Raw genomic sequence first — 16,045 nt, 5'->3', positions numbered from 1 at the left:
GGGATCTCCAGGGTTCCTGGAAGCCCAAAGGTGTATGTCACTCTCACTTGAAAGTCCTTTATGTCCTCCAGAAAGCCATTCAGCTAGTCACCCCTGCTGCTCTTTTTTCTGTGCCATTCGATACCCGTGTGTGTCTTGTGGGTACTACTGATTTGTGAGCATGAGGTTATCTGTCTGGCTCCCCCTCTAAGCTGGCAGTTCCCTGAGAGCAGTGTCCTAGTTCTCCATCTCCATCTCTCTAAAGCAGAGCACATACTTGACAGTTACGCTGTGTGCAAAGGAGCGCCTGGAGATTCTAGACTGGGATCTGGGAAACGCTGCCCCAAGGGTTTTGGGTGTGCGTCATGAACCTCCTAAAACTATATGGGAAATTGGGTGTATATATTCATAAATATGTTTCTCTGGTGAGAGAGGCCACAGTTTACAGGAGATTCCAAAATGTTTTCATGATCCTACAAATGTTAAAAAAAAAAAATCCAATATTCTCATTTAGACATTTTCCACATACTTGTAAATTAAAGCTTGTGTTTTTATTAGCTGGGAGATATTTTTATGCTCCCTCGATTTCCAGGTGTGAACTACCGCTTAGAATAGTCCACGGGCGCCATCTTGGAGCCATGGATGATGGTTCCGCCCGGACGCTGCCGCTTGCACATCCCGGAGGGTCCACTCTGCCTTTCTGAGATTCGTTTTATGTTTTTATCTGTGAATTTAGGTTTCTAATATCCTCGTGTCCTACAGGAATGTTGCATAGTAAAGAGATAATGGGTGTGCATGCATTTTATAAACTGTCAAGGTCTGTACAATTGGGGATGCAAGTATTACTATTAAAAATGTGTCATTTCTCGTGTTTCACAGTGCCAAGAATACAGTAGGCAGTAGAGAAATATGTGATTAAAATGACCATGGAATGGGCTTACTGGAGTGAGAGAGCGAGAGGTTTAAAGACACTAGTGTCCATGTGTCCCACAGGTCCTGTGGAGGAACTGGTATCCAGGCCTGGGACACAGCTAGGAGTACTGAGAAAATGATTTTCAAACAATGGTAAAAGAAATGACCTTTGAGATTCCAAATCCATTTGCTTTATTTTTCCAGAAGAATTGAGATTCAGAAAAACAGAGGCTGTCTGTCCCACTTCTTTTCAGAAGGGCTTGAGATTCCTCCTCATCACTTTCAGTGGAGGCCAAAACACAAAAAATCTTTCCTTCGTATCATGAATTTATTGACTTACACCAGGGTGATCACTTCATAAGGTATATAAATGTCTAATTACTATGTTGTATACCTGAAACTAATGCAACATTGTATGTCAACTCTAATTGAAAAAATAACTTTAAAAAATGGTACAGTATTCACACCACACAGTCTTAATTCCCTCATTGGGGTCACTTAGAGGCCCGCAGTTCTTAGACTACAGTGAATAGGCGCAGTGCACAAGAAAAACTCTTTTCAAAACACCTTTCTTCTTGGAATGTTTTCATAGACATCGCATCAGGGCACTGGCTATGTAGATTATTACCACCACTCTCAGCTCGACGAGACCCAGAGAAGTTCCTATGACTTGTCCAAGTCACAAAACTCAGGGTCCAAAGCAAGAGAAAAATCCAGATGCTCTAATATTCCAGCGTTAGAGCCACTGGCTTCTGTGTTCCTGAAGAGCACCCCTGCTTGATTCTGGCACATTTACGGACTCAAACTAGAAGAGTCTATCCAGGGGGAAGATAGATTTTAGCTTCAAATATATAGTCCACATAGGGCTGAAAAGACTGTGTTTATATCCCCTCAAACTCCAGGCCAGATACTTCTGGAGAAAAGCAAAATCTCATCAGGCCCCTGCCTTGCCCCTAATTGACAAAACAGTAACCTGGAAATGTTTTTTTTGCTTGGTGGTGGTGGTGGTGGTGGTGGTGTGTGTGTGTGTGTGTTTTGACTATAATCTATCCTTCCATTTAAGCAATTTGCAATAGAGAGGAGTTTGAAATTACATTTAATTATTGCTGTATAATGAATGTTAATTAAATATTACTTAAAAATAGCCTTCTCTTTTTCTGTAATTGCATTACTTTTTTGAGGGGAGGTTTGTTTTGCTCTTTAACTTGATTGTGCTTTTGGAAAGTACCCTAGTACAGGGTATCCGAAAGCAGAAAATTCTGGCACTTTTCCCACTTTACATTCTTTCTTCTGTGTGGATGCCAGATTCCTTTGGGAAATCATCATTTGTAAAAGGTCAGGAGTAAAAGGAGGGGCGTCCTGTAGTGTACAGTTACTACTAATTAGAAACTAAACATCTGTAACCATGTCAGAGTTATTTGTATTTGAAGAGAAACATTTATACACAAGAGCCCTTTCGGTAACATAAAACACACTATAACACAAAGTGTGTGTGTGTGTTGGAGGAGTAGGGGACAGACAGAAGGGGAAGCTTCCGACAAATCACTGTGCTGAGTGAGGTCATTTGCTAATTAAATCTCAAAGCATTTTCAGAGTATTTTCTTTTCTCTGTCAAGTGAAGTTTTCTCACTAACCCCCATCACCCCCCATGGGCCAAAGCAAACATTTTACTCCATTTGCCAATTACAGATTAAACATTTAATCTTTTTTAAGAAAAAAGTACGTGAGAAAATGGGTGAGTTGGCAGGGCCTAGCCAAAGACCACTAGAGAATCTCTAGGTACCTACTGTAACCTTCGCCCTCAGCGTCTTCCCATAATAGGATGTAAGACGAGCTCTTCCCCATCCTGAAAGTGTGGGCTGATTGACCTATTGTATCTCACGGACCTACACGCTTAGGGAAAAAAAATGACACAATGTTTTGACTTACCTGGTACCTCTTTCTCCTCGTTGCCTACCTCCTCCTCCCTACCTTACTCCCCAGGATGAAATTCTGCTTGGATCATTCTATTTGTACAGACATTTTATCTGTACTTTCATTGTCATATTAAGATAAATGTCAGTGATACGTCTGGGGTGTTAGAAACATTTCAGCCTTAGGGTTTTTCCTCCACATGCTAAGCCTACATGGCCACATAGGCCTAAGGGCTCAGATTTTACCAGTAATTCCTTCTTGGAATACTGATTAATTTGGAAATAAAACAAAAACAAACAAACAAACAAAAACAAGAGCCCATCGCTTTCCCCTGTAGACTCTGCTATCTTCTGATATTTCCCATTCTTGTCTTGGCATCTAAGACATTTCCGCAAGTTGAGTGAGTTCTTTTTTCGTTGGATGAAAGATCATGAAGTCTTGAGAGTTCTAGTCAAGAACTTACTCAAGCCAGGACCTACCCTATTGGGCTTTCCTCTCAAATAATATCAAATCTGCGAAGGCTCTCAGGTGCACAGTTTGAACAAAATGTTTGTGGACTCGCAGGGGCTGAGTGTTTACAAAGTCAAGAGGCCCTTCGATGGGGACCTGCCTTTCCAATGACCTGCGTAGAATCTCAAGATACCACTTGTCCATGACTGACTTATTTCAGAACTGGCTTCTCTTTAAGCTCTTTGGATGTGAGTTAGCCCAGAGGCAAGGATTTGGTGACTTGAGGGTCCATCTCTTGTTCTCTTGACGGGAGGTTCAGATTATGTTGTCTGCCATTTATGTCTTGACCCACTCCTCAGCCTTAATCTCCACTGTTATGCAAGAGCCACTACTTCAACCAGACACGTCTACCTTGAGCATTTCTACCCTTGCTTTATAACACTGTTCCTGGTCGAAACAACTGCCTTGTTTCTTTTGGCATTACTTGAATTGTGCTTGCTTTCCAGAGTTCCATCCTCTCAGAACCACAAACCACAGTTTTATCCTTCAGTAGCCGTAATGTCAAGATCACTTGCTTATCATTTTTCCAGTACTTGCTTGTACTTTTAGTCATCTCTTCAAATGTACTTCTCCTCTTGCCAACCAGAGTATAGGCTCCTCAAAGACGGTCCTGTTTCTCATGGCACTTACCATGGTGCTTTTGTTCTTTGTGAGTCCCCAATAAACAGTTGTTTGATTGTTGAGGTAATAAGCCATTTTTGCCTATGTGTTGTCTTGTTCTTGAAGCTTATCTGCATTTATCCCTGTGATAGAATCATAGATGTGAATGATATTTATAAGAATAGCAAAGTCACCTTTGGAACTAATGGAAGTGTGTGCGTGTGCGTGCGTGCATTCACACACACACACACACACACACACACACCCCACATCTTTTGGAATAAGGGAATTATAAAAAATATCATTTGGAATAGAACCCTGTCAGCTTTGGTGTCCCAGCCAGAACTAGAGAGATCATCAGATACACAAGGGCACAGATGTAGAAGTGAGTATTGAATGGTCTTGTTTTCTATTTCTTTCCAGATGCGGTTGTTCACCTGTCTACCGCTCCCGTGAAATGGCAGCTCGTGCCTTGGTCCCATTTGTTATGATAGACGAAATCCCTGCCACCATCCAAACTCTGTTGGCCAAACTCCCCAATTGCACTGACCATTGTTTCCGGCAAAACCATATTCACGGGACACTTCTCCAGGTAAGTAAAATTACTTTGTGTGACTTGTCAAACACCACAGGATTAAACTTTGGTGGCTCATGTACTGTTAGCAGGTAATGATTTGATGCACAGGCTTTTAATTTTATCCAAAAAACTTTTTCCTATGGCTGAAAGAACAGGTATTTCCTAGGTGTATTTTTTTCATTACATTCATGAATACAGTGTCACACCATGATTCTCCCAGATCAGCTGCTGCTTTAAATCCTATTTTCTGCAGCATGCTTTCCCATTTGTACTTATCTCTCTGAACCAGGTAAAATTTCGTCTGTTCCATCAAGTATGCCTGCAGAACATTCTAAGCCACTCCCTGTTCAGAGTTAAATCGTGAGCATTCCTTGAAAGAGAAGTTAGCCCAAGAAGCACAAGGGAAGTTAGTTATATTGGGAGTGTGCTCTGCAGCATAATTCCATAGTACCTGGAAATAGCAAACCTACTTTCCAGCTTTCTCTGTGCTGCAAAGGAGACTTTCTATTTTGAAAAAATAGACTTCTTATTGAAATCCCTTTTAAACCCTAACTATAAACTTGGGGGACGTGGTATTCTGATGTTCACATTGGTGAAAAGATTTGAGAAGATCTGCTGCGGTCTCTCACTGTGGAGCAGAGCTGGGAGTGGGATTTAAATAGGTCATTTTCTGATTTGTGAGTAGAGTTGAGAGATGGCCTTGAGATCCCAATATATGTTATTAACTTGAGGTCTACACTGCTGACAGGTAAGGCAGTGAGTGGGTACAGGGGTTAATGGCATGGGACTCTGGAGCTAGACTGTCTGGGTGTCAGGCTCACATCTGCCACTCACTGCCTGTACATCTGTGTCGTCAGTTTTGAAATGAAAATGATGGTGTATACCTCATAGGGATTTTTGAAGACTAAATTAATTAATGCATATAAAGTGCTTAGAATAGTACCTGGTACATAATAAGATATAGAGATATAGTTATTGTTATGATTAACAGTTTTAATGAGCCTGTACTATAATGAAAATTAATATTTTTAGTAACTAAATCAATTCCCTCTAGATGAGACTGCAGATCGACCTATCTTCTGGCCTGCCTTCCTTGGTTATTTTATATATTCAACAAGTATTTGCTGAATGCCTCCTACCATATTACTGTGTCACAGTGAAAACAATGACAAATCAGTTCTTACGTTGAAGGAGTCGAGGACGAAATAGACCAAGAAATGGGCAATCACCATGGAGTGTGCTAAGTGCCAGAGAAGCACGTAGCAGGGACACCTGATTGATCTTGGGGAAGTCAGGGAAAGCTTCCCAGAGAAAGTGACATCTAAGCAAAGAGCAGAAGTTAGCCAAGCACAGGGAGGAAAACATCTCCCATCCAGAAAGGCTCAGGCGGGGTGAGAAGTCAGCCCATCTGGGATTGCAAGTTTGAGCGGGACTGAAGTTCTAGGTTGGCAGAGCTCAAACTGGTCTCAGGATCTCTTTACCCTCTTGGAAGTTGGTAAGGATCCCAAAGAGCTTTTATCTATCAATAGTTAATTAGAAACTGAAACAGAAAATCTTAAAACGCAAGATCTCACAAGCACACATTCCATTAGTCATTAGCGTGATGGCATCATCACATACCTTGTAGCCTCTGGCAAGCTCCACTGTACACTTGTGAGAGAATGAGAATAAAAGAGAATAAAAGTAATGTCTTAGTGTCATTTTGATAATAGTTTAATCTTGCAGATCTCCTAAAAAAGATTATGCGACCCCCAAGGCTCCCAGACCACATCCTCTGGTCTGTGATATATGCCGTGTGGATCTTTGGTGCTTTCTTCAGTACAAATTCTTCAGCACTCTTCCCCCTCGGTCCTCACTATGTCCCTGTCAGAAAGAGAGGATCAGCAGTTATTATCTTGGTTTTAAAGATGGGAGCCTGAGGCCCATACAAGTTAGATCTCTTGATTCTGTCAGACTGCTGCTTCTCTGAAGGGAAGGAGCTAGCCATAATGAGTAATGCAGAACAGGCGTTTCAAAGATTCATAGACTATGCATCTGAGTTAGAAGGAAGGCTCAGATTATCAAGGGTGGGGGAGGGATCAGCCATCAGCTCTTCTTTATTGAAAATCCACTCTTGGCTGAACTTTGTCAGAAGTGGTGAGGTTGGAATTGCTTCTTTGGCTCTTTCACTAGTTGTACAAATGGGCCTCCCAGCCGAGTTTCCCACACACACCACTAACGGGTCTGGCTCGTGTTTCACCAGTCTGCCCAGCAACAAAACATGGTCATTTGCTCTGTCTCTGGGCTGCCTTTGATATTCTCAAATTTACTTTTTCTGCAACCCAAAATGTGAAATAGGGTGGGAAGGTAAAAACCCCATTACTCTAGGGTGGTTGTGGTTGTTGCTTTTGTTCCTGAGTGTTGGAGTGATGAAGGGCTTGTTGGAAAAAAGAAAAACAACAACGGTATGGTTGCTGGGTATTGTGTTCATGTTTGTCAAACAGATTGCTGTCTTTACCAAGATTGGTTTATACCCTGGTTGAACAAAAGGAAGTCAAAGGCATGTGAAAATCTTTCTGTCATGTCTATTCGCATGTCTCATCTGTATTGTAATAGTTCTGTTCCAACCTGTTTTTCTTTATGGGAAAACATAAGGGGTTAAGACGGGGAGGGCTCTTTTTCTTTTCTACAGCTTATAGATCCCTTCTCCACATAAAGCTACCTTTGAAACCAGTAAAACGCCTGCACCTGGAAAAGAGATGGTAGGGATTAAAAGGAATGATAATCTCCATGGGACTCTCAGAGCCAGCTAAATAAATAGAAAATTGTTGCTTTTTCAAAAGCAGGAAATCATTTTGTAATCAGAAAGGCAATTCTTTCACAGAACGTTTTCTTGAATTATACATTTTTACTTCTTTGAAAAATGTTTACATAAATATATCAAACCTCAGAAGTATTTCTATAGTATACCTTAAAAATGAGAAATATGCTGATCTCTGGATTTTCTGGGACCATGGAAGCAAGACTCAAATTATAGGACGTGGAAAAAAAAAAGGAAAGAAAGAACGCATGGGATTCGTTTCTTAATCATTTTAAAAACCAGAGGTTCATGATTGCAATGTTGAAATAGATGGAAATAACGCACATCAGAAAAGGTGAGATTCTGCAGCAGGTTCACAAGAGCCAGTGGTAAATGACATTAAATCTCAATAAAGGCTAGATAAGAGCCATGGACATTACCTCATTTGGGAACAACACTGGCAGGGCTACCCTGTCTTTTAAATAGAATTATCCGTCTGTTTTTGTTGCCAAAATTCTGCATGTTGGGGACTTAAGATTCTTACTAGATTACTTATCACTCCCGAGAAATCACATTGGAGTCTAAAAAAGTTCTCTTGTATTGAGGAAGAGTTTGGCCAGCAATCATGAGGAGAGATTTATTCTGATTCTTGGGTACTTAACTCACCCTTTGGTGTTTCATAAGGAAATATAGATCATCCCTACTCTTTTATTTAATTGAATTCTTTTATATAGGTAAGGTAAAGTGGGTAGTTCAGGCAATTTATCTTCTGTTAAAGCAGAAAAATCACTTTTGCATTTTATCTGAACATTCCAGGCAAAGGTATTCCTTTTTCTTCTGTTAATCTAACTAATCACCAAGCTCTTCACATCCCTTTGCTGGTATTAAACGTTCTCAGTTTTTACCAGCAGAATCTGTTGAACACTTTGTAAATTATCTTATTCCCCACAAATCTGGAACCTTGATTTCTGCGCTTTTAGAATTCTGAGTCAAAAAATTCCACTTTTCTGGCTATGGAGCTAAGCAGCAGTGCTGCATACTTGGGTTGACGTGAAATATTAGCCAGGGATGGACTTCAGACAGCCTAGGCCCACGCATTTGGAAAGTTTGCCATAAGAGAAGTAAAATGAACATTTTGAGCACCTCCTGTGTTCCACGTGAATTGCATATGTGATTTCATTAATACTCTCAGCAACCCACCAAGATAGGTGCTATTCGTGCCACCGCCACCGCCCCCACCCTGGTATCTGATGAGGAAATTAAAGTAAGCCTGAGAGACTGAGTTGTGTAAAGTCACAGAGGTCGTCGGGGTAGAGATAAAATATTAAACTCTGAAGCCTGTGCTCTTTTTCTCTTTAAAACGTACTGCCTCTCTGATAGTTGATGTGAATAACACCTTTTTAATGCCTAGGGAAACCAAACCAAGAATCCATCTTCGTTCTGCTTTTAATTCCTTGTCAGTGCATTGGTCTCCTTAAATCTAATTTGATATCATACAACACTGGAAACAAAGGAAGTCTATCAGTATTATAAAGAGGGACAGAGGAAGTCAGTGAAACCCAGAGAAGCTACAAGTGGTAAAAGACTTTGAAAAGTACTTACTCTTATTGTGCTTTTCACTTTCTCTCCCTCCACGCATCTCTTCCTCAGCAGTTCTCTTTGGTCTTCCATTTAATACTCCTAACAGGAATATAGAATCCTCCATTCGCACCTAGATTATAGCCACATTTGCAGTTACCACACCTTCTCTCATCCTTAAGGGTATGACAAAACTTCTCAAACATGGGCAACCATGGAAATTGTAGATCCCAGGCCTGGGAGCTGATGGGGCCCAGAAAACGTGGTCAGGATTGAATTCTATTCAGCAAGCACTATCATATGCTTACCCTGTTCTCGGTGCAGGTGAGAACAGGAGTTTGTGTTTAAGGGTCTGAAGCTCCCAGTGTGGGGATTTGTGGGTTAGAAACCAAGTAAGTGACCCAGCTGAACCCTTAGGGACCAGGAAGCATCTGAGTAACACGAATGAAAATGAGGCAAAAATCTAAAGCCACCACACAGGGCATCAGGCACAAAAGGAGACTGAAACTGAGGTCATTTTTGCCTGAGTCTGACACACCCCGACACACTTTGTGTTAGGGCTGGAGTTAGTCTTAAAGGAGTGGGAACAGGAGTGCTGTGCGGCCAGGGACAGTATGAGGACAAAAACAGAGCTAGATCTTAGTATTACCTTTGTGGAAAAGAAAAGCAGAAAACCAGGAAAGAAATAAGGGTAGGCCGTTCAGCCAGCTAGTTGTCTAAAGGAATCACTGGTCAAGAAACAGGGATAAGATCAACCATCCTTCACTCTCTGCTACAAAGAGAAGAACTGAAAGCAAATAGGAAATTAGTAATAGAGGTATACCCTCAAGTGTAAATTCTACTGGGTTTTCTAAATAAGGAAAACAAATTTCTTTAGGAAAAAAAATATATATTTTAACTAATACTGTTGCACCGAAACTTAGAATTAAGTATAATTTAAGAGAACAATCAGTTCCATCTTTTAAAAATGTAACCATAATTATATGGCCACATTTATGCTTAAAGAATTGCAATATCTTTTTCCTATGTCTTAAAAGTACAAAACTGTGAAACATAAAGTGGAATGCACAAGCTTTCCAGAAATGGAACATTACTTGACAGATTCCATTTGGTGACCTAAGGTTGCCCGATCTCCCTTGTTGTTTATTTTGCACACAGAAAATATAATTTCAGAATGGAAAATCAAAAACAAAAGCATGAAATTATGCTGATGCTGTAAGTTGTAAATGGATTTCTGGTCAGTATGCTTTTTTTCCGAAGTGAGTCATAAAGAAAACGCTCACTCTTGTGACTAGTGGCCAGATTCACTCTTTCTTTCTGAGAACTTGTGTTCATGTGAAAGGAGAAAAATCTGTGTTGTTGGAAGGTCCCCAGTCCAGAAGGGCTAAGGCAGAGCTGCTTCAGTGGCCTGGCTGTAGATGTGCCACGTATTTATTGATTCCTTCAGCTCTCGGGGCCTAGGAGGGCCAGAGAGCCACGTAGTCACCTGCAGCTGAGGGTAGCAGCATCTGTTTATCCCAGAATGCCAAAGAAAGATTATTTTATATGTGTGCTTTGGCATGATTAGAATTGGGATGCACTGGGCTGTTAAAAAAAAAAGAAAGAAAGAAATGAACCTTGTTAAATCTTACCTTTTGGCAATATATTCCTTTCTGGATATAAGCCCAGAAAAGTCATTTTTAATTAAAATGCTACTTTTGAAGATGAATTAATCCTTTCCTTATAAATATCGAGAGGGCTTTTATTGGGTGTGTTACTTAGGGAGCTTTCAGTGGGTGTGGAAGACGACTTTTAGCTGCCAGATCCCCAGTATGGACTGTCGTGCACTGTCACTCACTAGCCAATGTACGGCTGCCGTCCGGAATCATAGTATCTGGCAGGGGTGTGTGGAATTTGGAGCTTTGTCCGTTGATGTATTCCAGCCTTTTGTTACTTTAATGTTCAGGGTTAGAGTAGGGAAAGTGATGGTAAAAAGAATACATGTGTGTATATGTATGTATGTATAGACCAGGGGTGCCAAAAAAAGTGTATACAAGCGGACACTTTGGTCAACGCTGCTCAAGCAGTAGTTCCCTGTAATCCGAAGTGTCTGGACGCTGATGGTAACCACTCTGAGCACCTCTTGTAATTGCAGACGTCAAACATGGCTTGTATTCATCTTTTGTTACTGATATATATTGAGTATTACAATTTTAATACAGTTTTCCTTTCTTAAAATGTGTATACATTTTTTTGGCACCGTGCGTGCGTGTGTGTGTGTGTGTGTGTGTGTGTGTGTGTGTGTGTGTTGAGTGCCTATGGAGGCTGTTCTGGAATTATCCCCATTGTACTCATGAGAAAAGCAAGGATGAGAGAGGATGAGATTTGACTTAAGTTATACAAGAAGAAGTGGTCAAAAGTGGAGCTGGGATTCAAAGCTTTCAAGCTTCTGCAGTTAACCACCACACTGTACTACTTCTCTGGATGAAGGAATGAACATTCTTAGGCAAGAATGACTCTAGGCCTTCAAGGTATGGGGTAAAATGGGAAGTGACATTATCTACTTATTTGTTCATTTGATAGCTATTGATTGAGCACCACCAGCCCAATACCGCTTCAGGTGCTTGGAATACATCATGGAACAAAAGACAGATCCTTGCTCTCAAAAATCAGTGCCCTCACAGAGCTTACATTCTAGAGGCAGTGAGCCAGGCAATAATAAATGATACTATAGTCAAATTTATTCTAACAATTATAATGCATAAGCAAATTATATTTATTAGGAGGTAATAATTGCTGTGGACAAAGAGGGCAAGTAGAGTAGGACAGGGGAGTCGAGAATTGGTAAGAAACAGGGGCAGGTGGCAGTATTAAATAAGGTGTCAGAATAGTCATTGTTGAAAAGGTAATCTTTGAGGAAATCTCACCAAAAGACAAGGGAAAACTTTTTTAAAGAGTGAACATCTTTTCTCCTGCAATTGAGGTGGTTACATGTATCTGTATGTTCAAGACTGTCTTTACCATGGGGAAGTGTCAACAGCGTCAGCAGCAGGGGATAAACAAGGCCGGGAAGGATGCCATTACTTTAGAAACTAGTATGCTCTACACTGTCCCCGTGCTAGACATGGAGATTACTGGGGACTATGTGAAGTCCTTTCCCTGTAGAGTCAAGTCAGTCTGTCGTGGTTCCCATGCGCCCAGACAAAGAGGAAAGTATTCATCACATCCTCTCCTCTGCTTTCTAGAATGATGTTTACCTAACTCTCTGTACCTGGACCTTAGGGATGTGGAGTAAATGTGGAGAATGTTTGTATATTCTTTTACTTAGCAAACAGTTATTGAGTAATTATCAAGTACATAATACTATACCTGGTACCATGGAGAATACAAAGAAAAATTAGCCCTCGAGAGGCTTATGTGCTGCCGTGGAAAACCAGCCTACCACACCACAAACAATTACACAGAAATACCTGGCTGTGGTGTGTGCCAGGCAAGTGGCTGAGAACACACATCTGTGAGGAGAGCAGAAGGTTTCATGGGGACCTTGGTTCTTGGGATAAAACTTTAAACTGGTTTCCTGCTGTTGGGACAAGGGACTTGGTGTGAACCAAGGCCTGGAGGAGGGCAGGCAGAAGGTGTTTGCAGGGGACAGTGAGTAAACCAGCCTGTTGGGTCAAGGAGTGTGTCGGGACAGGTGGGCTGTGTAATGGTCAAGGTGGACGCAGGCCAGCATGTGAGAAGCCACAAAGGCCAGGCCAGGCCGTTTGGATGCTGTAGACCCGCGGCCTCCAAAGTGTGGTGTGCAAGACCGTAATGCATGTAGAAGAATTTGTTGGCATGTCATTTCTTTTCTCTCATCCTCTTAACTATTATTTTATATCTGATGTATAATGTACATAGCATATTAACAGAGTAGTATAGAATTCCTTACTAAATAAGTACATAAGAACTGGGAGCATGTGCTCAGAGAGGTCATTCCATGTAGTGAGTAAGAGCATAGACTGGACTGGCTTGTTTCCATCTAGCTGCCAGCTCTGCCGCTTGCTAGCTGTGTTATTTGTGAAGTCAAGCTGTGAGTTGACTTCTGTGCCTCCACTTCTTCCTCTGTATATGGGAAGATAAAACTACACTACAGTTTGGTTGTGAGGATTAAATAAATTAACACATGGGTAGTGCTCAGCAAGGCATATAGTAAGTGCTCAGTAAATGCCAGTTGCTGTTATTACTTCTTGCTGCAGCAGCTGCCACCGCCACCACCACCCCCCCAGCTAGGGGTGTACAATCCAGAATATAAAGACCACTGACGCAGATGGTGAATGAAAGATTTTGAGTTCAAGAAAGCCGTGTTTTAGAAAAGTCAGTGTTGTACATTGAAGTAATACTGTAAAAAAATAGTGAGGATTCATGTTGATTTGTGAGTGTGTGCATAAAAGAGAGCAATAAGTCCATTTTCGGCAATTTTGACTTTATGTGTCAGCCCGCTCCCAGGAGAGGCTCCTCTGATCAGTCAGTGTTCTCGACCTTCTTGTAGATCATATTAAAGATTATAAGAGCTGAAATGAGTTCTGTTTTTTCAGGGTTGAGTTCCTGCCTATCACGTTGTTATTCCTTGCACCTGTTTTGTTTTGAATTACACTCCCTCCCTCAGACCTCATCAGAAACCTAATGAATCAGGAAAGGAACACTGTCACACTGTCCCACACAAAGGAGTCTTTTACCATTCGAAGGGGGAAATTTGAAGTTCATAATGTGACAGGGAGATATAGGATCCTCCTAGATAGATTAATCTAGCACTTGTCCGAGTTCATTTTTCATCTTGGAAGACCCACTTTCCATCCCCTCTTACCCTTATTGTTTGAGATTTTTTTATGACTGAGGATAATTCTGAGTGTACTTGAAAAAACACCACAAAACATCACACTGTGGACACACTAGCAGGCTCCTGTTGTTTCCCAGAATTCTTATAAAATATCTGATGGTTTGTGGTCCCATTATGTGATGTGCTTTGTTTCACGGGTCTCCAGCCATGAAAATAGCATTATTTGTTGTTTGTTTTTATATAGGCCAACTTAACAGGCAAAAAGTAATACGTCATTGTTTTTATTGGGGAAGCATTTTTGAGATTGCAGAGCATATCTTGCTCTGCTGCATAGCCTTTGGATTTATTTAGAGCACCCAACATATTTCAGTGACTGAGGATTCTGTTGGCTGTTTAAAAGCACTATGGTTGAGTATAGCCAGACAATTTGGCAGCCACCCCAGAGGCCTGAAGTAAAATCAGCCCATGGGTCTAAAGGAAAGTTTAAATAAGTAATAAAACTCCTTTTATTTTAAACCATGTTATTGTTCATGACATTCTTATATTTCCCTGTACTGTGTATCTCTGTCCCCTCCACCCTGTCCTTCATGGCAGGGTTTCTCAACTTCAACACTATTGGCATTTGGGGCCTGGTAATTCTTTGCTGTGGGCACTGTACTTTGCGTTGTAATATATTTGGTAGCGTCTCCCCAACAGATGCCTGTAGTACCCAGACATTTCCGCATGTCCCCTGGAAGGCAGAATCGCCCCTGGTTGAGAACCTTTGTTCTGTGGTACCTGTGGATTTTCTCCTGTGTGGGCAAGGTGTGATGCAGCTCTTTTAAATCCCAGTGACCATGAAAGAAACCATTCCTGACCCATGAACAAATTATAGTTCTGCAGACTATGATGAGCTGTGCGTAGGAATGAGGGAATAAGAGGGGAATACATACATCACTCAAAGGAAATACTTCTCCTCCTCCTCCTCCTCCTCCTCCTCCTCCTTCTTTTTCATTCTTCCTCCTTCTTCCTCTCCCTCTCCTTGTCTTCCTCCCTCTTCCCCCTCCTCCTTACTCATCTATTGAGATCATCATATGATTTTTATCTTCCATTCTATTCATGTGATATATCACATTTATTAATTCACATGTGTTGAACCATTTTTGCATCCCAGAGATAAATCCCACTTGAGTATTGTATATCTTTTTAATGTGCTATTGAATTTAATTTGCTAGTATTTTGTTGAGTATTTTTGCATCTATACTCATCAGCAATATTGACCTGTAGTTTTTTTTGTAGTTTTTTTTTCTTGTAGTGTCCTTGTTAGGGTAATGCTGGCCTCAGAAAAATAAGTGTGGGAGTGTTCCCTCCTCTTCAGTTTTTTTGGAAGAGTTTGAAAAAGATTGGCATTAATTCTTTAAATGTTTGGTACAATTCGCCAGTGAATCTGTCCTGGGCTTTTATTTTGGGGAGGTTTTTGATTCTTACTCAGTTTTCTTAGTCATTTATTGGTCTGTTTAGATTTTCTGTTTCTTCCTGATTCAGTCTTGGTAAGTTTCCAGGCATGTTTCTGGGATTTTTTTCTATTTATTCTAGGTTGTCCAATTCGTTGGCATACAATTGTTCATATAAATGCCTTTCTTACTCTTCTTTGCCTTGTCTGTCCCTGTGTTCCACTAGACCCTCAGATAAGAATGCATTTATTCAACAAAATCGTGTGTGCACCCGGCTCCTAGAGCAGAGCCGTGCCGAGCATTCTGATTCCCTGGCTGCCCTGGGCCCCTTCCTCCCACCCTATGTCCCATACTCCAACCTTTGCTTTAGATTATGAGGTTTCATTTTTGCTCTTGTGTGATCTGTGTTGCTTTTCCCAACTAGTAGTTCTGTCGTCATGTTGAAAGGCTCTGGAGTAAGACTACCTGGGTTCAAACGCCAACTCCACTGTCCACTTCGATTTCTTAGCCCTCATTCCCTCCTCTGTAACATGGAGAAACAAATAGTTTTCTGGGGATAGTTGTGAAAAATAAATGAATTAAAACAGAGTAATTCTAATGCCCAGCTCTTCTGTCTCCAGAAGAGAATCGTCGGAGACTGTTCTTTGGGCGGAAAGCAGGTCTTTTGAAACTGTTCTAAAACCTCATTGGCTGTGACCTCCGCAGTGTGGAGAGGAGTTTCATGACTGCCCATGAGTGCGGCATGTTGTTGGAGATTCCTAGCAAGTCTCAATCTCCATATGTCCACTTCTTTCACCAAAAGAAGGTAGACTTTTGCCTTCCAGCTTCATCCTCCACTTTTCTTATTAGTGAAGGGATGTGTGTTATGTACTTGAATTAATGGTACTCGGGAGCAGTGGTTAGATATGTACAGGTGTCAGATGCTTTAGTGTTGGACTTACATTTATATAGAAGAGGTAATCCTC

At 41.2% G+C, this 16,045-nt stretch overlaps 1 protein-coding gene across 2 annotated transcripts in view; it reads left to right on the top strand.

Annotated features, from left to right (window-relative positions):
• The window catches only part of THADA (THADA armadillo repeat containing), a 292,405-nt gene that overhangs the window by 156,843 nt on the left and 119,517 nt on the right, over nucleotides 1-16,045 (top strand). For both annotated transcript variants that reach the window (XM_019748640.2, XM_074331930.1), the window contains exon 29: nucleotides 4,339-4,507. In XM_019748640.2, the coding sequence (XP_019604199.2) occupies nucleotides 4,339-4,507 (169 nt within the window). The remainder of the gene's footprint in view (nucleotides 1-4,338; nucleotides 4,508-16,045) is intronic.

This window comes from Rhinolophus sinicus, linkage group LG05 (genome assembly GCF_036562045.2).
Source record: "Rhinolophus sinicus isolate RSC01 linkage group LG05, ASM3656204v1, whole genome shotgun sequence".
Lineage (NCBI taxonomy): Eukaryota > Metazoa > Chordata > Mammalia > Chiroptera > Rhinolophidae > Rhinolophus > Rhinolophus sinicus.
This window is presented reverse-complemented; position numbering and strand designations above follow the sequence as displayed.